The sequence below is a fragment of the Zalophus californianus genome, chromosome 11 (genome assembly GCF_009762305.2).
Source record: "Zalophus californianus isolate mZalCal1 chromosome 11, mZalCal1.pri.v2, whole genome shotgun sequence".
NCBI lineage: Eukaryota > Metazoa > Chordata > Mammalia > Carnivora > Otariidae > Zalophus > Zalophus californianus.
In genome coordinates this window covers 4,619,709-4,641,332 of record NC_045605.1, presented here as the reverse complement: position 1 = coordinate 4,641,332, position 21,624 = coordinate 4,619,709, and the positions used below count along the sequence as shown (strand labels likewise).

Sequence of the window (21,624 nt, the reverse complement as noted above, 5' to 3'; positions counted from 1 at the left end):
GATTGGGTAGAAGATAGAGCAGGAGTATGTAGGATGGCTCGGGTTCAGGAGTAGCAGTGCTTTTCTTTTCCTTCATCCTTTCAAGGAGCTCTTTGGGTCTTGAAAAAAAAAAGGTGAATATCTGGGTGAAAATTGTAGTGTTTTTAGCTCACATAATATACCAGAAGTCTTCAAACTTTGGAAATCATAAAATATACCTGAGATCATGTGAAAATGCAGATAGCTGGGCCTTATACCTATATTTTGATTTAGTAGATCTGGGTGTGAGACCTTGGGGATCTCATTTTGAGCAAGTTACCCCCTGGGTGATTTTTATATAGGTGGTTCTGAGTTTTGCATTTGAAAACTTGACAATTCCAACCGATAAATGTAGAAATTAGATACAGTTTAAAGCATTCAATAAAACTCTTAAAGACCATCTTGCTACTATGCTAGGGTTCAGACATAGAAAAAGTTATATAAGTATCTAGTAGGGGGAGAATATAAACACAGAAACACACCCACATACACCAACATGATATCATGCTAGAGACAGAAATTTATCCATCGGATATGTGTATTAGAGTTACAGACCCAGAAGGAGGGGAAAAAAAAAAAAAACTTGAAGGTAAGGGCTCCTTCTTGAGATAGACTTTGTTTGTCTAGGTTGCTGTGCTGGGAACGTGCCCTAAAAGCTGTGTACCCAGTGAGATAGAAATAGTTTTTCGTCTTCTCTTTGTGAGACATCTTTCAAAATAATGAGCATATCCACGAGGTTTTCAAGGTTTCAAAAGAGTAAATAAACCTGGTTTCAACCCATCCTCTGAGTCAGGATCTCTGAGGATAATCAGGCTGTGACTTAAAAGCTATCCCGGGGAAAGCAGCAATCCACTGGTAGCAATGACAGTGGACTTTAGGAGCGGATGACCTTTTATTTTCCTGCGAGTGTGCAAAGAGTCAGTGTCGGTGTACGGAGACTCCTCTCTCTGAAGTGCCGGTCTGGTTAATGACGATGCCAAATGAAGACTTTCAGTTCCCGTGTGACAAGGGGTAACATCAATAGAGATAGAAAGTTAGAAGTATTATGAGGTCACTTTAATGACTCATCTCAGAGACGGCATAAGGACCAGTACAGAGTGCTAGACTTTGCAACGTTTACTCATTAATACATCAGAATAATTTCCAGAATATCAACCTTTATCATCATGAAATAGGACCCTAAAATGAAGGTGCTCATATTGGATGACTACAAGATTATTTACAAAAACTAAAAAGGACAGCTTAATAATTTTGCTTTCTGATAATCATATTGTATAGGAAGGGTATTAATATGTGCAGGTGGATTCCCAATAAAATGTCTAATGAAATGAATGTGTTAAGGAGGTGTAGGCTGCTTCTTGACCCCCTCCGTGGGAGGTAGCGCCTCTTTTGGCTGAGTTGAAGTTTCCGTTCTGTCTAATCCCAGGAACTGGGACCAGTGGTGCCCCCTCCTTTAGAGCTGGGGTGGCCGGGGTGTAGCCATGTCCAGGCTACCCCATCCTGCCAGCCGTCGCCTGTGAAACCTCAGTTTTGTCCCGCACCTCTGGTCCTGGTGAGCGACCTGCCTTCAGGAGGCAGCCCCCCCACTACACCCTGTCAATGTTCGCTGGAGTGCCTGCGGAGGTCTGGTTCACGGTGTCCTAGAGGTCTCAGGGGACGACTGAGGTGTGCCACCTTCTCCATGGCGGCAGAGGCAAGTAGCGGATGAAGAGCTGGAGGAGAGACAGGAATGCTGGAGAAGGAAAAAGTGAAGGAGCACGTGGAGGAGAAGATAAGGGAGGGATGTTCCTGTGAAGGGAAGGGAGATGGTGAAGGAGAATGAAGTGATTAGAAGTGAAAGGAGCAGCAGGGCTCCGGCCCCTGAATGTGGTCTCTTCAAGAACTTCCTTGAGTGTGGAGGAGGGACAGCTGGTGCCCAGGCTGACAGGGCCTTCCTCCAGCTGGAGCCCAGGCCGGGGTAAATGCAGTGGCACTTGGGTGAGGCCATGACATGCGTCAACCAAAATACACCCGTGTTGTGAGACCCCACCTTTTGAACCAGCCCCCCCCCCCCAACAGCCATACTTAAGGGCCACAGAGCAGATTTGCTAAGGTTTTATACCAATCACTGATGAATGAGTGCAGACATCTCAGGACAGGCTACAAGTTCAAGGTCTTTGGAACAAACTCTTACTGCAGAAACAAGGCGATCATTAAAGAACACCATGAGGTCAGATCTTCTGGACAAGTGTCATTCTTGTCCATTCTAAACCTAGGATCGGGACCCCATGCTCCAGTCTTTCATTTGCAGGAACAGGACATCCCCTGTAGCTCCGTCACCTTCTTCACTTCAGACTACAGCCTCCGTGACTCTGACGGAGTTGCTGTTATCGCTAAAGGGGAACTGTGGCCCAATTCCTACAAAACTACCTACTACGTGAAGGAAAATCAGACTACTTTGGGCAGGGCAGCCCATGGAGATACTCAAGTCGTTTGGGTACCAGTGTGAGTCACTTCTACCTTTGGAAATTGTTCTTGCTCCAGATGACCTGCCGTCAGTTGCTGGACCTCTGTGTGGCCAGCAGTGATGTGTATGTGCTGGCTTCTCGGTACCACACCCTCCCCCCAGCGCCCCCACTCCTTCAGCGCTCTCATCCACAAGAATGTGGCTTTTATGGACATGCATCATTTTGTCTAAGCCAAGGAAGTGTGCTGAAGACGACAGCACCTTCATCTACTTGCTTGAAGCCTTGTCTGAGTCGGGGCCTTCCCACCTTCTCCTCTTTCTTCCTCTCCTTCTTCCTGTTCTTCTTCCTCCTCCTCCCTCCCTCCCTTCCTCCTCCTTCTCCATCTTTTTGTTTGAGAGAGACAGAGCATGTGCTGGAGCTGTAGGGGGGGAGGGAGAAGCAGACTCCCCGTGAAGCAGGGAGCCCGATGCGAGGCCCGATCCCGGGACCCTGAGATCATGACCTGAGCTGAAGGCAGACGCTTAACCAACTGAGCCACCCACCTGCTTCTAACGTAGGTACTTAAGAATCATATTTAAAGAGGATCATTGTATCTTCAAGAACCCCAACCTCCAGAACAGTGAAAACCTGGGTTCATGTTTAATGCCTGTGGCAAGTTGCTCATATTCCAGGGGATCATTCCATGGCCCTAAGACCTCTGGTTGGTGACCACCACCTGAATTCTCATCTTTGGACAGGAGCTCATTTTACCCACCCTGCTGAGTATCTGGGAAAACAGGGACATAAATAATGGAAAGCTGCTGAGCCTGTGTGAGGTGAAGGGCCGTATGTAAGGGACCTCAATCTACCCAAGTCCCAAGTTTTTCCTGAGTTTTTGGTACTGGTAAGTCTTCATAAAGGCCTGTTCCATGTTCTCCCTCTTCTCTCCAGCCTTTTGGATAATCTGTGTCCAGACCACCAGCAACCCCATTATCTGGTTTCTGTGTGTTGGGGACCTTCAGCACCTCCTGTGGACTCAGGCTCCCTACCAACCACTGGAAAACTCTTCTGTCTAGCCCCCTTCCACTGTCATTCAGGAACCATACCTGATGACAGACAGGTGATTGGGCTGGCAGGTGTGGCTCCATGCTCTCAGCAAGGGTAAATATGGTATCCTTTCTAGGAATCACACATTCTTAGCCACAGCCAAAGAGCCCATGAAGAATGTGGCATGTTTCTTAGCCCCCTTTCACCCATGTGATCACAACTGGGTGAACAAGTCGTGGAGAGAGCTGGAGAGAAAAGATGTGTTTCCTTTGTAGACTTCCTCTCTCTGCCTACACCTCACTCCAGTACCTCTCTACTCTTCTCTGTCTCTGTCTCTCCCTTTCTCTCCTCGTTCTGTTTTTAATGACTTTAGGGACCCAAGCCAGAAAGCAAACAACTAGATGGCAGACTTGCTCATTTGCTTCTCTTCTTGATGCTGTCTAGAGGGAGAGAGGGAGGTTGTCAGTAAGATAGGCTGCCAGACAGCTCTGACCCTCTCCCCAAGCTTTCTTTTACATGTCTTAGAAAGTTCAAAAGAAGACAGACCGGGACTGTAGGAGTGAAGGACCGGGGTGGGTGTGAGTCCTGTGGGACCGGGGTTATTCATTGCCCCATTATATGCCGTGTTCTTTTAGGCTCATCCTAGCCCAATACCACAACACACACCCACACCGCTGCCTCCTCAGTGTGCCCAAATTTCCAGGAAACCTCATAGATATTTCATGAGCAAGAGCCTGGAGGGCAGGGTAAAGAATGTTACAGGAATTCTTTTAAATGATTACTTTAAAATCACAATAAAATAAATAAAAAGGATAAGTGCACAGCTCTAAGAAGTTTATCTGCATCACCTTTATTTCTGGAATAATGTGCAGACTTTTACTCTAAAGGGTTGAAAAGCTGATAGTCCAAGATGGGTAAATTTTTTAGTATGATAAAAGCATCTATAATAATAAGTGGGGCAACAGTTGTACATAATATTTTTAGTGCATAAACCTCCTCTTCTGTGTTCAGAAAAGGATGCAAAGACTATCTTTTCCATCCCCATGACTAGGTTAGCCAATCTTTATTCTTCTCTCAGGTCATTCAAGAACAGGTTGGAGATATCAAAAATAACTGAGATGCATTATTTTAGATGGTGTCTGTTGTATTTAAGATCTTATTTAAAAAACACTGAGTCAATCGTAAAGGAATTCAGAACATAGTCAACTTTCCAGACAGGTTTTTGTTTTTGTCTTTTTAGTATGTTTACAATGTCCACCTGTTTAACTGGTTTAACTCAAGGAAACCACCTCAGGAGCAAATGTAATGGATCTCTAATGTTTTCACTTTTTCTGCTCCCTGTGAAGCAAAATCAACTAATGTTTTTGAAGGGAATCCACTAAAATTTCCACATATACTTAATTCTGCTAAACTTGCACAGATCTGAATTAAATGAAGGGAGAGGAGAGAAGAATAGAACTTTTGTGGAAGGATGTATTACTAATGTGGTAGCTTTTTTTGTCAAGATTTTCAGGTTAAGATGCTGAATATATCTGTAAGGAGGGAGAGAATATCATAGAGATACATTACCTGCACTTTACTGACATCTGGATGTTTGAAAAATTTTAAGCTATTACCAATTCGTTCATGTACTTATTAGTGCTACTCATCAAATATTTCTGGCTCGTGTCTGGGCACAAGGGTGGTTGAATTTTCCCATCTCCTTTACATTAAGCATGGCCATGTGACTTGCTTTGGTGAATGAATCTTGAGAAGCTTTATATGTCACCCCTGGGAAAAAGCTGCACGAACTAGTGCAGAGTTTGTCAGAACCTCTCTTTCCCTGCCATGGCAACCAGCCCCGGTTGGGGACCTTCTGTTAGCCTTGTTCCTAGAGTGAAGAGACATGGCACCGTGTGTCTCCCCTGTCCTCCAGTCCCTTAATCCACATGAATTCGTAGCATGAATCAAAAATAAGCCTTTGTTATACATGCAGATTTGGAAGTTAGGTTGTGATTGCAACATAATCTAGCCTAGCATGATGGAACCATCTTTTAGATTTTTTCTGTATGTTGGGTATTGATTATGAGAATTGTACATCTTGATGTGGGCCATTATTTTTTGATGTTTGTTTCTTGCCTAGTTCTTGATAACTATTGTTTCTGAGCGTTAAACTGACTTCAAATATTTGAGAACTAAGTAGTATAAAAGCTTGCATGATCACATATAGATTTTAATGTGAATTTATTCTTTTGTGTACACATTTATCTTGCACTTCATTAGATTTCTGTGTCATATCCATTGGTAACCTATTGATCCATCTTCTCCATACTTCTACATCATATACTGCTAAAAGAGAAAGTGCAACATATAACTCACCTGTATTCTTATGGTACAAATTCTAGAAATACACATTTCATGGAACTCAATAAACTTTTGCTGAAATGATAATGAGGATGATATTTGCTGAGGGAGGGGGGGTTAGGGATTTCAAGAAGTGGTCATGCTCTAGGAGCATGCATGTTTACAGGGGCCGTAAAGGTTTGCTTATACAAATAATTGCCTATACTGATATCTGATATCTGGAAATCAGAAGTTAGTTTCAAAGCACATAGCTCACAGCATGTGGTATATATACACAATGGAATATTACTCAGCTATGGAAAAGAATGAAATCTTGCCATTTGCCATGGCATGGATGGAGCTAAAGAATATAATGCTTCACAAAAGAAGTCAGAGGAAGACAAGTACCATATGATTTCACTCCTATGTGGAGTTTAAGAAACAAAACAAGTGAGCTAAGGGGAAAGAGAGACAAACCAAGAAACAGACTCTTAGCTACAGAGAACACATTGATGGTCACCAGAGGGGAGGGGTGTGGGGAGATGGGTGAAATAGGTGATGGGGATAAAGGAGTGCACCTTTGTGATGAGCACCGGGTGATGTATGGAAGTGTTGAATCACTATATTGTGCACCTGAAACAATATTACACTGTATGTTACCTGGCATTTATAAAAAGTCAAAGTGTATAGAAATACAAAAGGATGAGATAAGTGTGAGGATTAGAAGAGATCACTGTGTTTCTAGGGGGAAGACAGTAAATTGACACATTTTTAAAAGATTTTATTTATTTATTTGACACAGAGAGAGCACAAGTAGGCAGAGCGGCAGGTACTGGGAGAGGGAGAGGCAGGCTTCCCGCTGAACAGGGAGCCTGACGCGGGGCTCGATCCCAGGACCCTGGGATCATGATCTGAGCTGAAGGCAGCCGCTTAACCGACTGAGCCACCCAGGCACCCCAAATTGACACAATTTAGACATTTATTATTTACTGGATGTCTTCCTCAGTGGGAATTCCGTGGGGGAAGTATATTTCAGCCTTTGGAGTAAAACCTTTGCTGACTCACATTGCATTGTTTTTCTTTTCTTACCCTATGATTTTATTTCCATTTTTCTGGCACAAGAAAACAGGTCTTGAAGTGAAAATGTTGAAATTCATGATAGGTCTGGGGATATCGGAACAATTTTCGCTGCATATTTCCTTATAAGATTTTGGTAACCAAATGGTCCTTTTGGCATTCCTAGATTAACTGTTCTCACCATATCCCCTAATTTAGCACCCACAGAATTTAATTCAGTACATCTTTTTAATACTACGTTGTTAGAATGCAGTCAGCATGAAATCTAATTATGGTTATTAAATCTTTAATAGCATATTTTGTAAGTTTTGGTATGTTTATGATGGAAGCATCTCTAGTCGTTCAGAGACAATTTTTTTCTGCACACATGTACATGGTGCTAATTAAATGAATGGTGAAAATGAATACACAATTAGAATGACTTATTAAAATCATGATAAACATGGTTGATTTATTTATTCATTTGGTAGGTGTTTATTAAATAGCTATATTTTAGAAACCATGATAAGCATTATGAATATAGAGATGAAAAAAAACACATAGTCCCATTCTTACAGAGCTGACATCACAGTTGGGGCTACATCTTGATTATAACCTATGATGAAAGCCTGTAGCAAAAAGGTATGAAAAGTGCTGTTGAAACAGAACAGAAGAAATGGTTACTTCTGCTAAAAACCAATGGAAGGACCATGGAGGGTTTCACAGAAAAGGTGATATTGGATTTGGACATTTAATAAACCATTTCATCACTTTGCTCTAATTAGAACTTTAGAATCATCGAGGATTTTATCACTATATACTTTTTAATTTCAGTATAGTTGACACACGATGTTACATTGGTTTCAGGTGTTCAACTTAGTGATTTGACAAGTTCATACATTATGTTGTGCTCACCACAATGCAGCTACCATCTGTCCCATTACATTGCTATTACAGTATCCTTGACTGTTTTCCTTATGCTGTTTTAATTCCCTTGACTTACTCATTCCATGACTGGAGGCTTCTATCTCCCACTCCCCTTCACCCATTTTACCCACCTCCCCTCCCCCTCCCCTCTGGCAACCAACAGTCCTCTGTATTTATTGTTCTGCTGCTTTTTGTTTGTTCATTTTTTAAAAAGATTTCACTTATGACTGGAATCATAAGGTATGTGTCTTTCTCTGGCTGACTTATTTCACTTGGCATAAATACCCTCTAGGTCCATCCATGTTGTCTCAAATGGCCCAATCTCATCTTTTTTATGGCTGTGTAATATTCTGGGGTGTATATATCCCACGTTTTCCTTATCTGTTCATCTGTGGATGGACACTTAGGTTCCTTCTCTGTCTTGACTAACTATAAATAATTCTGCAATAAACCTTCAGGTGCATATGTCTTCTCGAGTTAGTGTTTTCCTTTTCCTTCAGTAAAACCCAAAAGTGGAATTATTGGATCATATGGTATTTCTATTTTTAATTTTTTTGAGGACCCTCCATCCTGTTTTCCACAGTGGCTGCGCCAGCCTGCGTTCCCACCGACCGTGTGTGAAGGTTTCTCTTTCTCCACATCCTCACCAATACTTGTTACTTCTTGTCTTTTTTTATTTTGGCCATTCTGACAGGTGTAAGGTGATATCTCATTGTGGTTTTGACTTGGATTTCCCTGAATGTTTGTGATGCTGAGCATCTTTTCATGGGTCTGTTGACCATCTGTATGCTTTCTTTGGAAAAGGGTTTTTCTGGTCCTCTGCCCATTTTTAATTGGATTATTTGTGTTCTTTAGTGTTCAGTTATATGAGTTCTTTATATTTTTTGGATATTAACCCCTTATTAGTTATAGCATTTGCAAATTATTCAAAGTATACCACCATATACTTTGGATAATTAGAGAACTTTCCTCTGAAAATAAGTTGTGCCCAGTTTTTATACCATGCTGTATGCTTTGGAAATTTGAGGAGTTTAGTCTGGGGTAAATCCTTAAAATATTACAACAAAAGCAGTGGCTATTTAGAATGGAATGGATGCTGACAATAAAATTAGAATAGGGTCTGAAAAGACTCTGACAGTGTCTGTTAACTCTTTAATTGTAAGATTATGGATGGGTTTCTGCACATCAGTTTCTCATCTCTTGAATATTACCAATATTGGAAGTTTGAAGGAAACAAGAGGGTGGCTTTGTAAAAGGTCATTGTTTGGAAATTGTTCAGGCAAGATACTGGCAATTCTTTTTTTGTGGAGGATAATTGTTCTATATTCCAGTTGTTCCCAATTTCAATGATCATCTATGGTGATAACGTGGATGAACAGCCCTAGAGTGAGATGTCAGTATTTGACTAGCTGTCTGCAAACTCTGCTATGATTACACTCAGTTGTCTAATTGCTTAATTTATTGATGTTTTGCTGACATGTTTTCAGCAACATTTGTGATTGCACGTAACTCATCATTTCTCTTTTGGCTCATTATCGTATGTTTGCATTTGATTTGTCTGATGGCTGCAGGTGGAAACAATAGGTGATGCGTACTGTGTTGCTGCAGGACTCCATAGGAAAAGCCTCTGCCATGCTAAGCCCATTGCTCTAATGGCACTCAAGATGATGGAACTTTCAGAAGAGGTGCTGACACCTGATGGAAGACCAATCCAGGTAACCTTCTCTGCAGTTTGGTTCGAGTAGTAGCATACCTTTAACTGCGGGTGGGGGAGGCAAGAAATTCCGTTCTGAGTTCTACTTATGTAACTTACACATTTAGACAAGTAGGTTACTCAAGAAGGATGAGGGTTAACTAGAGATAACTCATAGATCCAAGAAAAGAACAAATGGAATAATGTCCAAAATGGGAAAATGTACGTGACAGGCTCATCGCCTTGGAGAAAAGAAAGAGCTAAAGGGTTAGACAAAGGAAAAACTTGTCAGTGACCAACTCAACACTACCAGCCAAGGATGGTAGTGAGAATCGGAGTTGCAGAGATAATCCAAAAAAGCACGAAACGAAGAGACAAGAAAATGGCGGATCTGAACAGCTTCCTTCAGGTAATGTACAGATGTTCTTTATGAAGCCTCAGCACTCAGGGTTACTTCTGCATTTTATTTTTTTTTTTTAATGTGGCAGAGCTTGAAGGTTGGAGCCCAGTAACTGAGGAAATTTAAAAATGGTAGAAAATTAGCTCCTGGTACACTGTACTCTTTTTGGTACTGATGGCTCTCTACAATCTAAAATCTACCTCTAAGAATGGATGAGGTCACCTACCTATAGTCTTGCCAGGACCCAGTGGATTCCAGGAGTATTATTACTGTGAACTCTTATAAACCAGAAATTGTGTATTTGGAGAAGGAACCATGAATGTAAGGCAGCCCTTTTATAACAGCTCATCAAATTTGAGTTAAAAATATAAAGAAAAGAAAGCCTCAAAATGTGGTACATTCCTAATTCTGGAGTTATGGCAAATTAGATATTCTGAGTGTCCCTTCTGACTAAAATTATTAAAATGCTGTGTCAAAATTTAAAAAAATATATTTAACACTATTTAACATTTTTAAACCTATTGAGCACATCACTGAACTAATGGGAAAAAATGTGCCAGTTGCATTATGTGTGTAAACTGACAAAATCTAAGTGGTGAATTTGAATTAATTGCTCTGTCATGAGCAGTGGTAACAGGAAACTAGGAAACTCTACTTCTTTCTGGAGGAAGTCAACTTCAATCCCATCTTCAAAGAATTTCCGCAGGTAAAGTATTCTGGGGAACGAATGGCTAATACTAAAAACAAAACAACCCCTTCCCCCCCAAAAAAAAAACACCCCAAACCCACACATTCACACAAGAATTCAAAGCATTATGGGTGAGAACCAATGGGAACAATAGATAAGAAAAACAGTGAAGTGTTGTCAGATATCAAAATTTTCAGATGGAATCAAAATGACAATATTTGATATAATTAAAGAAAAAAAGAAGCTTAATAATGTGAGGCAGGAACAGTAGATTTGAAAAAGAACCAGAGAACTCCTAATCCAGCAACATAATACTTCTTTCTTCAGAAAGAAAATGGTCAGTGGATGAGTTTAAAAGCAGATTAGACACAGCTGAAGGAAAAATAAGTACACCAAAAGGTAGAACTGAAGAAATTACACATCATTAGGTCCAGAGAGTTAAAAGTGTGGAAATATGAATAAGATAATGTAAAATATAAAATATGTGGGAGGTATGGAGTACAGAGTGCGAAAATGTATGTTCAGTTGGGCTACCAAACGTAGATACAGAAGGAATGCATAAAAAGGAATTCTTTTTTTCCTGGAACAATTAAAAGATATCAATCAGTTCTCAGACACAGTAATCCTAAGGGATTCTATGAAGGTAAATCATAGGAATTCAAAACTAAACATGTTAATAATGCTATAGTGCCTCAGAGAAAGGGGGGAGTGGCTAAATGACAAAGGTGCCATTGATAAGTGGTAAAAGGTTGGGCTGTTCCAGGAAAGGTTGGGGACAGCTGGTTATGCACATGGACAAAAGTATTAAAACTGGATCTCTACTTCATGAGTCTGTACATAAAGTAATTCCAGCTGGGTTAAATGTGAAAGGCCATACTATTAAAGTATAAATCTATAATTTGGAGCCTTTAACTTAGTGGAAGGAACACTTTTTTTTTTTTTTTGTAAACCAGTCTAGTCAAAAAATCATCAAATCATAAAGGAAAATATGTGTAAATTTTACTACACTAAAGTTAAAACCTTCCTTTTTATCAAATAACACCTAAAAAGACAAAAAGATAACCACAGACTAGGAGAATTTTTTTTAAAGATTTTATTTATTTGTTTGAGAGGGAGAGAGAGAGACCCACAAGTGGGGGGAGGGGCAGAGGGAGAGGGAGAAACAGGCTCCCCATGGAGCAAGGAGCCCGACGACACAGGGGCTCCATCCCAGGACCTTGGGATCAGGACCTGAGCTGAAGGCAGACACTTAACCAACTGAGCCACCCAGGCGCCCCTAAGAGAATTTTTTTTTTGCAACACATTTAACCATTAAAAGTATCTGATAGCACCATACTCCAGGTTTCCCACCTACTAGTTTGGTCCAACTTTAATACTCTGACCATGCCATTGTTAGTGAGGCTCTGGAGCAGCAAGAAATCACATACAGCTGGTGGAAGTGTAAATGGTACAGTGTCCTTGGCATTCACCAGTAAAATTTAATTTGTGCCTTTCCTACCACCCAACAGTCCCTTCCCTAGATGTTTGCCCAGGGAAGTAGGTGCAGGTGTAGTGAAAGTCACAAGAGTATTCACAGCAATACTTTGATAAGTGCCTCAAACTGGAAATAAATAACCATCTAATAGAATAGATGAACTGTGATAGATTTATACCATGGTATACCATACAGTTGGGAAAATGACATCCACATGGATGGATGTCAAAAACAATAGTGAGCAGAAGAAGCAAGTCATAAAAGAATGCTATAGTATTATTCCATTTAATTAAATTTCAAAACTGGGAAAATTGAAACAATATGTTATTTAGAAATATCCACATTGATGGGAAAAGGGTAAAGGAAAAAAGGGAATGGTTAATGCAAATTCAAGGTGGTGCTTCACTCCAAGGGAGAGGAAGAAGATGGTGGGAAGAGGGAGGATGCCCTCGGGAAAGTCGACACACGCTATTATGTGTTTACAATACATTTACATTTGGCAATTTTAAAATGTGGAAAGAGAGTTTTCTAACCACTCCTATCAGTAGTGAAAATGGGAAAGCATGGAGCATTAAAAAAACAGTTTAAGTACTCTCAGGACATAATTATCAAGTTATCAAGTATGTGCATGACACTTCTCCCACGGCCAGGAAAAGCAAACTGGAGGGATGCCACCTCAGATCTGCTGCAAACTGCAAATATACACAGTCCATATCGAATTCCTATCAGTTCTTAAATTTTTAAGACTAATAGCTGGGGGTTCTTCTCATTTGGGATTGTTTTTCTATGTTGGATTTTCTTTTATAGGAGATAGACGATTTGTATTGATTCAGCCCTGTCAAAGCAAATTTAAATTACCATAGAACAAAACCAGGGAATTGTGTTTTTGCGTGGGCTCATCCATATTTTCATTTGTGGGATATAACATGACTCTGTCTTATGAGTCAGATAGTCTTATTAAATCAGAAGAGGAAATGTCTATAAAGATTTAATAATGCAGAAAGAGAATTCAAAAATCATAAAACCACCTTAATAATTTTAGCTTCATTACTAATTCATATTATTTGCATGGTTTGGGATTGTTGTTGGCATATTAATTTGACTTTGAATTGGCTTCCAACTTGGTGTCATTGGAACATTTCTAGACTTATTGAAAGAATCTTTTATTAAAAATGCTTGAGTGTGCAGTAGGGTTGTTATGTGATTAGCTGACTTTTTACTTCAAACTGTGTAAGTTTTAGGCTGTTTAAAATTTAAGCTATTTGAGCTGCAATACTTATTCAAAAGAAAACTCCCTCAAACCTCACACATTTTGAAAAATAAATTGATAATGTTTATATGACTCTATCAACCTTCCAGGCACCCCTCATGACAGGAAATAGGTACCTGAATTATCAATTATAATTGCTTGCAAATGATTGGTAATGTCCTTGAATCACTAACTCTAAAATTGGGTTAATTTAAACAATTTTAAAAGTAATGAAAGAATATAATTTCATTTATTATCTTTATAATACTCAAGCAAATTAGTTTTTATAAATAAACTCAGAGGCTAGTTATAGACTGTATCTACAAAGCAAACACAAACATGGTCTATTTATATAGCAAATCTGAAAAATCAGCCAAAGTGACTTTAATTAAGAGTGCTTTTAAAAATAATGATTAGAATTTTTAATACTTTCTCAAACAATGTTTGAGTCTACTGGCTGAATTTATAGGAATGTCAGCATTATGTTTATTCCATTTTTTCCCTCCCTAGAGGAAATCTGATTTTATTACATCTTCAACAGTAGACACTTGAAGAAAAGTAATATCGAGTTTATATATATTCTTTCTCTTTTGAGCTAACCATATTGTGATTTCACTAAAAAATTGTATGATTTCATGCTATTCTTTAACCTTGTGATCTTAATCTTACCAAAGTATTTTGACAAGTTTTTAATGCTGAAAGTCTACTTTTACTAATAATTTAACCACTCTTTAATGAAAATACAAAATGTTTATTACTGCCTATGCTTTATTCCTTGAAAATGAAAATGTTGATAGGGAAAGAGAAGCTGAACTGAGAACTGACTAGGGAATGTGATTAAATATATATTGGAAAGACAAGTAGCATTTTCATGATTTAAAGCTTTTGAAGAAGATTGAGTAGTGTGTCCAAATATCTAAGTTTTATCTAAGTTTTACTGTGGGACTTCAGTTTTTAAAAAAATATTTTCATTGAATTTTATCACACAGGCACATAATTCAAATTTGCTTCATCAGTTTACAGAACAGTACATTTTATATAATGAGGCAGTTATACAGAGATGGTGAGAGAGAATTAAAAAAGAACAATGTATAATCATGTAATACTAATGTGCTTAGCAATCTTAATTGCAAATCAGGGAAACACTGTGAATCTTTTCTAACAGCATAGTCCAAAGGCAGGAATACTAACACACAATTTACATGTACTTACAATTTGCATGTAATACATTAAATTATAGCTCCTTTAAGCTTCAACTTAGTCCTTTAATGAGCTTACAGGATTTTTTGAGATTATGAAATAATTATTCTCCAATTAATTTTTAAATACTTGTTATTTATAGAGGAAATCTGATGTTGTTACTTTAATATTTGGAGGGATTTGTTCTTTGCAAATATTGTGGTATTAAATTAACCCCATGAGAATATAACTGAAGATTGCATTTAGAAAAAAAGAAAAACTAATTGATAATTGTTTGTGGATAAAATTCTAATATGTACTTTTATCCTGAAGTTTGTATACTTAACTAAAATGTTCTATCTTTAGAATTTAAACCTAAGGAGTCAGAAAGAACTACTAGGTATTATATAAACTCACTGTTAGTTAAGATCCTGAGCCCAGCCATTCTCACCTCCCATGTTTATCCAGTAGACACATTCGAAATTGCTTTTAATCTTTTAGGTAATGCAAATCGTTGTAATTTTAGTAAATTACTATTTTATTGTAGCAGTACCGTACAAAATTAATATTACTGGTGAAATTTATGGCTAAATATATTTTCTAATCTGTTCTGTAAAGTGAATTTATTTGGTACTAGAAAGATGTTTCTGTTTTTTAAAGAAAAAGTTTCAAGTAGTCATTGAAAGTTTACCAGTACATGAGATGATAATAGATTCTCCTCTTCGCTTCTGTTTAATTGCTAGAGCTTGAGTCTATATATTTTGTCCACATCTTCTCCTGTGTTCCTGTTTGTTTGTTTGTTTAATTTTTTTATTGTTCTGTTAATCACCATACATTACATCATTAGTTTTTGATGTAGTGTTCCATGATTCATTGTTTGTGCATAACACCCAGTGCTCCACGCAGAACGTGCCCTCTTTAATACCCGTCACCAGGCTAACCCATCCCCCACCCCCTCCCCTCTAGAACCCTCAGATTGTTTTTCAGAGTCCATCATCTCTCCCTCCGACTTACTCCCCTTCATTCTTCCCCTCCTGCTATCTTCTTCTTTTTCTTTTTTCTTAACATATGTTGCATTAATTGTTTCAGAAGTACAGATCTGTGATTCAACAGTCTTGCACAATTCACAGCGCTCATTAATACTTCCCTCAAATGACTATGAAATTCATCCATTAAACCCATCCACTTGATACTTAATGTGATAGCAGTTGATAGTTTTTTAAGTTTCCATTCATCTGACAAAAATTTTCATACTGTTTTTATTTATTTCCTTGACTATGTCAGCCGCAATTAATTTTAAATTCTTTGCTTGATAAATCCCTTCTCTAGAGTCTTGTGGTCTATTACATCATCTGTCCTTTCACTTAATTTTGGTCATGTTACATCCCTTGTGTGCCTAACTATTGTTATTTTTTGTTTGAGTGCTAGAGATTGTGTATAAAAATATTATAGAAATAATTTCCCTCCTGTAGGGAAATTTTATGTGTTCTTCTGGTGGGAAGAATGGTAGGAGCTCTAGCAATCAGAGATCAGAAGATTTGATGCTAGGATTTATTCTCTGTGGGGACCAGCTTCGTTCAGAGTCACCTTCTGTTTCTGGTATCATCTTTATACCTTTGGTTTTGGCTGTCAGGGTCTCATCTCAAAGGCTGGAGCGTTTACTGAGGCTTCCCTCTTTGGCACCCCTCAGACTCTGGATTTTGTCTCCATGGTTCTGTAAGTGCTGTTACAGTACCAAAGGTCCTGCTCAGTTCCTTAACCTTTCTGAAGTCAGAAGATACCTGTAGTGGACAAGCACCCTCAGATTTGGCACTCACTTCTCCTTGATGTTCATTTCCCTCCTTATCTTGGTGTAATAATTTTTCATTGCCTTGTGAGCTGACCTGCCGAAGGGTGTTCAAATTATATAATCTGCTTTTACTAGAAATAGAAGTTCAAAGTCATGTACATTTTTATAAGAGTTTTATTTTACTAATAATGATTCATCCTCACTAATCTACATTTGTGCCTATTTTCGACCCAAGTCACAGATGACATTATCTTTAAATAGAAAAGACAAAAACATCTAACTGTATTTAAACTAGCTACTGCAGAGTAACAATAAATAAACATCTGTTGAAACACTTAACTGTGTGCCAGGCAGCACTGATCCAAGTCCTTGCCATATAATAGCTCTTCTTTTTTTTTTTAATTTAATTTTATTATGTTATGTTAGTCACCATACAATACATCATTAGTTTTTGATGTAGTGATCCATGATTCATTGTAGCTCTTCTGAGTCTCACAAATCTAGGCGGACTGTATTGCTATTATTTCCATTTGACAGTTGAAGAAAAGAATAAAAAAACTAGCTAACCAGCACTCCTAGTTACTGTACTCTATAGACTTATTAAATGGAAGTGGGGTAAATAAATTTCATATTGTCAAATTTTTCTTACTGCTTGCATATTCCATTACCTAACAAATGAGACTTTTCATGGCTCCAGTCCAGAAAATGTAAACTTATATTAGATGTCATCTTTAAGAGAATGGAAATGAGTAATGTGTTTTAGAGATATTCCATCCAAAATGATTAATTTTTAAAATTATAAAGTGAGAGAGGTAAGTTCAGTGATGTGTGTGTGGGCAGGGAATGGCTGTGCTCCCATGATTATTTCAAAAATTAGAATCACCAGCCAGATTGATTGGACGCATCCACCAGCCAATTTACTGCATCCTTTTTTCTGTTTACTTTCCCTTTGTTTATTGTGGATTTTAATGCAGAAGGTCCATATTTCAAAATGTTATATTTACATTTTTTTCATAGGGTAGTCTTTGAATTTTAAGGTCGTGTTTTATGCTCGAATTAGTTATTTTTATATGTTGCGCCAGGAATTTGTTTTCATCACAGAATTGGTCTTCTGGTATGATGCTGAAGTATTGTGCTGTAACAGGGCATACTTATTGCCTTACAATCCTTCTATAAAATGTTGGCCTAATGATTTAATAGACATTATTATTTATGCGATATGTATGTCAGTGAGACAGAATTCCCATGCTGGTTGATTTTAGCTTTTATCTTTAATCATGATTGATTCTAATAAAAATGTAGTTAGACTGTTGATCACCTTTTCAATCTGTGGAAAAAAGTAGTTTATCAGGCACACACTTTTGAAAGTGCTGGTCTTGCTGAAGAGTTTTGTTATGATTTTTGTCTAACAGATTTTCCAAGCAGTCCTTTTGTGAAGGTATTTGCCTGTTTTTGCTACATGAAAAAAAAATAGCAATAATAAGTTTGTGAAAGAGAAAACAAAACCAAGCAAGGAAGGGAGAGCTAAATCGATTTGCATGAAGTTGTGCATGAAAAATACAAAATTGTGTAGCTTGGTTTTGTGTACCAGTCTTCACACCTGCACATTTTCAGAAGAGAAATGCATTCTTTAGTGGAGGCACAGTTTAAATGTTTTATAAAGTTACTCTGTTAGATAATATCACTATGGAGTAAACAAGCCTGAAGAAGTTACAATCTGTTTCGTTTGCTTTAGCCTGTCTGCAGAGAGGGTCCCTCCCAGGAATATTTGTACAATGTCCTAAGAAGAGGCTAAAAATTATATTTGTAAAGGGGTTCATTTATTTGATTCTTGTGTGGTATGTTTCAGAAGTATGAAGCCTCTGAGTAGCTAGGTAGCTCGTGTTTTTATTTATCTGAGTTTTATGTAAAGAATAATAATCTTTGTCTGCCAAGTCTTGCCCCTAAAAAGACATTAATTTGTGATTTTACCAACCCATTTTGGGGGGTAGGTTAGCCCATTGTATTTTAGAATATAGTCTCTTTCTCTGATATTATTGAACTGCCAGTTTAACTTAATCTCTTTTAGAGTTAATTGGGACATGTACGTAGGCCAACACCAGTAGCTTGAATCTTATAATACCAAAAATGATGTGAAAATAGCAAGATGGAATAATATGTAAGAGAGTAATGTGCTCTCTGCATGCTAACCATACTGTTAGGATTTATGTTTTTGGTTTGTTACGCTGCCTTGAAATCTAATATCTAGCTCCAAATAAAAATTTAAAAATTACTTCAAAGTCATTTTTTTCGTTTTCCAAAACTACAAAAGGTAAAATGACCTCTGAAAACTGACACACAGAAGAGAGTCCAGATCACCTATAATTTACCAACATACCATAACCACATATTCAATTTCGTTGCATGTTCTAAAAGGCTTTTTTTTTCCCGTGAATACACAAACACATAGAAATAGAGTTTACAGACTTGAAAAGTAGATTCTTTTAAAAATTGAATGGACTTCTTTCAATGAAGTAAAGTTAGGCAACTGTGTACCATAGATACACCTGCATCCTAAACACCCAGCAGAGACTTGGGAAGTCCTAGAAAACATCTCTCCTTGTTCTTAACTCACTTTGATTTTGCATTTTCCCGTTCTGACAGTTGAATTTTCAAGTCACGGAAAGGCAACTCTTTAATCACCTGAGTTGCAAATGTGGTAGGAACAATTCAGTGTCACGAGTGCTTTTAAAAATCTGTTACGCTTTGTGTTGATGTCATGTCAGGCATATGGTGATTGTTTGGGTCATCACTGTAATATTCCTCATTTGGAATGTGGTTTCCTAGCAACTCTCGCTTTTTCCTAATGGCTGAATTGATTTCAGCACATTTGTAATGCTTTCTACTGCATCAGAAATTGTCACCTTGTGTGTGAATGTTACAACATCAAATTTGCATGTAGATTCAATTCTAAGAAATTATTCTGCTTTATCACTTGCCTTTAATGTGCTCATTCAAAGGTTAATCCAACCATAAAAAATAGATTTAGTAAAACCTGATTAATTCAGATTGCACTCTTCGGGGAAATATGGTGATTTTGATGACAGTGTCCGAAATACTTGCAAATAGTTCCTAGCGGGAGGCCTGGGGGAGTTGAAGAAACAGACTAATTTTAATGGTCAGATGACTGGGTAATCAGCAGGTTGGTAGGAACATAGGCCTAGACTCTGCTCTGAATGTCTCAGGGGCCAAAAGGGCTTTTTCTTTGGAGGCAGTGTGCAGTTTGCTGATTCTGTGTGATCCTTGCTGGAGCGTTGCCAGGAGTGACTTTTACTCCTGTTCGACAAATGTTTTTTGAGTACTTATTATTTTCTAGACCACTGGTTAGGCACTGGGGATGTAAGGGCAATTAAACCAGATATGGCCCTGACCCTCCCAGAAATTACAGTCTATGGAACCAACACCTATAAATGAAGGACTTAGTTATTGAGTGGAAATAGACACGTGGATTTTTCTCAGTACTGTTTCCATCTTGAGTGAGAAATTTTTGTTAGGTTCTTGAAAATATGTAGCAAAGACCTTAAATTCTTCTTAGGAGATTCAAGATATTGTTGCTGTACATTCAGTTCTACATTATTTTGGTGTCTGTAGATTTTGTATGTATCTAGGGAGCTGGAGCAGAAAGACAATGAAAACCAAATATGTGCTGGTAGCTGGGTTGATAGTTTATATGTCATCCCATTCTGTCTCTGCAACAATCCTATGAAGCTCACAGGTACAGTTTTTACACATTTTAAAGATGAAGTAAAATGTCAGGGGTTAAAGAATCTGTGTAAGATCATGGGAAAATAATATATATATTGTACATCTTCTCTATGTCAGACTTTGTGCCGGGTGCTTTATATACTTTATCTCTTTTAATCCTGCCCACTCCCAAAACCCTGCAAAGTAAATTTAATCTTATTATTTAATTCTTTAATCTTATTTTACATTTAAAGAATTTGAGATTCAGAAGTTTACATGATTTGGGGCGCCTGGGTGCTCAGTTGGTTAAGTGTCTGCCTTCAGCTCATGTCATGATCTCAGGGTCCTGGGATCCAGCCGCACGTCAGGCTCTCTGCTCAGCAGGGAGTCTGCTTCTCCCTCTCCCTCCCCCTCTCCCCCTGCTTGTGCTCTCTCTCTCTCTCTCTCTGAAATAAATAAGTAAAATCTTAAGAAAAGAAAGGACCTTTATATGATTTGACCAAGATTATGCAGCTGGTCAATTGCAGAACTAAATTTGAACATGGATCTGTCTGCTTGGGAAAAAAAAAAAAAAATCCTTGAACTTCTTTCTACCAAGCTGGCCAGAACCTCACCAGAATGCCCAGACTACGGTTCTGTGATCTCAACATTTAGCAAGAGTTCCCTCTCATCGAGCACTTACTGTGTGCCTGGCATTATGCCAAGCTAGAGTGTGTGCATGCTCACTGTTTCTCTCATCTGTCTATACACACATGCATATACATATGTGGGACTTACATGTATGCATGTGTGTGATAAGCATGTCTTCATATTTGTGAATATACAGATATTGAATATTATCAGGTAAGCCCTACAACAATCATGGACCATGAATAAGATGGCATCCTTCTTTACAAATGAGAAAACCAGGACTATAGAGGTTAAGGGATTTATTGTCAAATAAGAGTAAATAGGTAAATAAGAGTAGATTCTGAATTAGAATTTAAATCTGTTTGACTTCAAAGTCCACGATCTTTAACCATCTCCCTACACTGCCCCCACAATATAATGAGAACATATGATTTTCTAATCTTACGACTAAGCGAATAACTTTAATCTCCCTTGGGAAAAAAAATACTGTTTTTCTGTCTTCCTTAAGACGAGTTCAGATGCAGTAACAGTGCAGTGACTTGAAGGCATTCTAATTTGGGGCAAACTCTATTGAATATAACTGTCCATGAAGGTTTTAAAATAATGAGGATAATTATGTCTGCCTTTAAAAAGAGGGAGCCAAAAATTGGTAGTTTTATAAAATTTCAAAATCTCTGAAGGAAAAATTAATTTGGGAATAATATTGAAATATGAACTTCTATAATATTAGCTTCCTCTGAAAAAAAAAAGATGTGATCTCTTCTTTGTGGCAATATAATAATCCCAAACCAGGAAAACAGAGGTATAAAACCATAGCAGAGAATCCAAAAGAAATATTGTTCTTTAAGACATATTCTTTTCCAGATGGTATCAGTTGATTCTTTTGTATACTAAGTTATCCAAGATCACTTTTATATTTACAATAACCAAAGCGCTGATGGGAAGTGGAAAAATGTAGTAAAATGGTTTGATCACCCAGCCAGCAAGCATTTACTGAATTTCT

At 38.0% G+C, this 21,624-nt stretch overlaps 1 protein-coding gene across 1 annotated transcript in view; it reads left to right on the top strand.

Annotated features, from left to right (window-relative positions):
- The window catches only part of GUCY1A2 (guanylate cyclase 1 soluble subunit alpha 2), a 340,686-nt gene that overhangs the window by 207,458 nt on the left and 111,604 nt on the right, over window positions 1–21,624 (top strand). Inside the window, exon 6 of the mRNA XM_027578896.2 lies at window positions 9,368–9,511. Coding sequence (XP_027434697.2) covers window positions 9,368–9,511 — 144 coding nt within the window. The remainder of the gene's footprint in view (window positions 1–9,367; window positions 9,512–21,624) is intronic.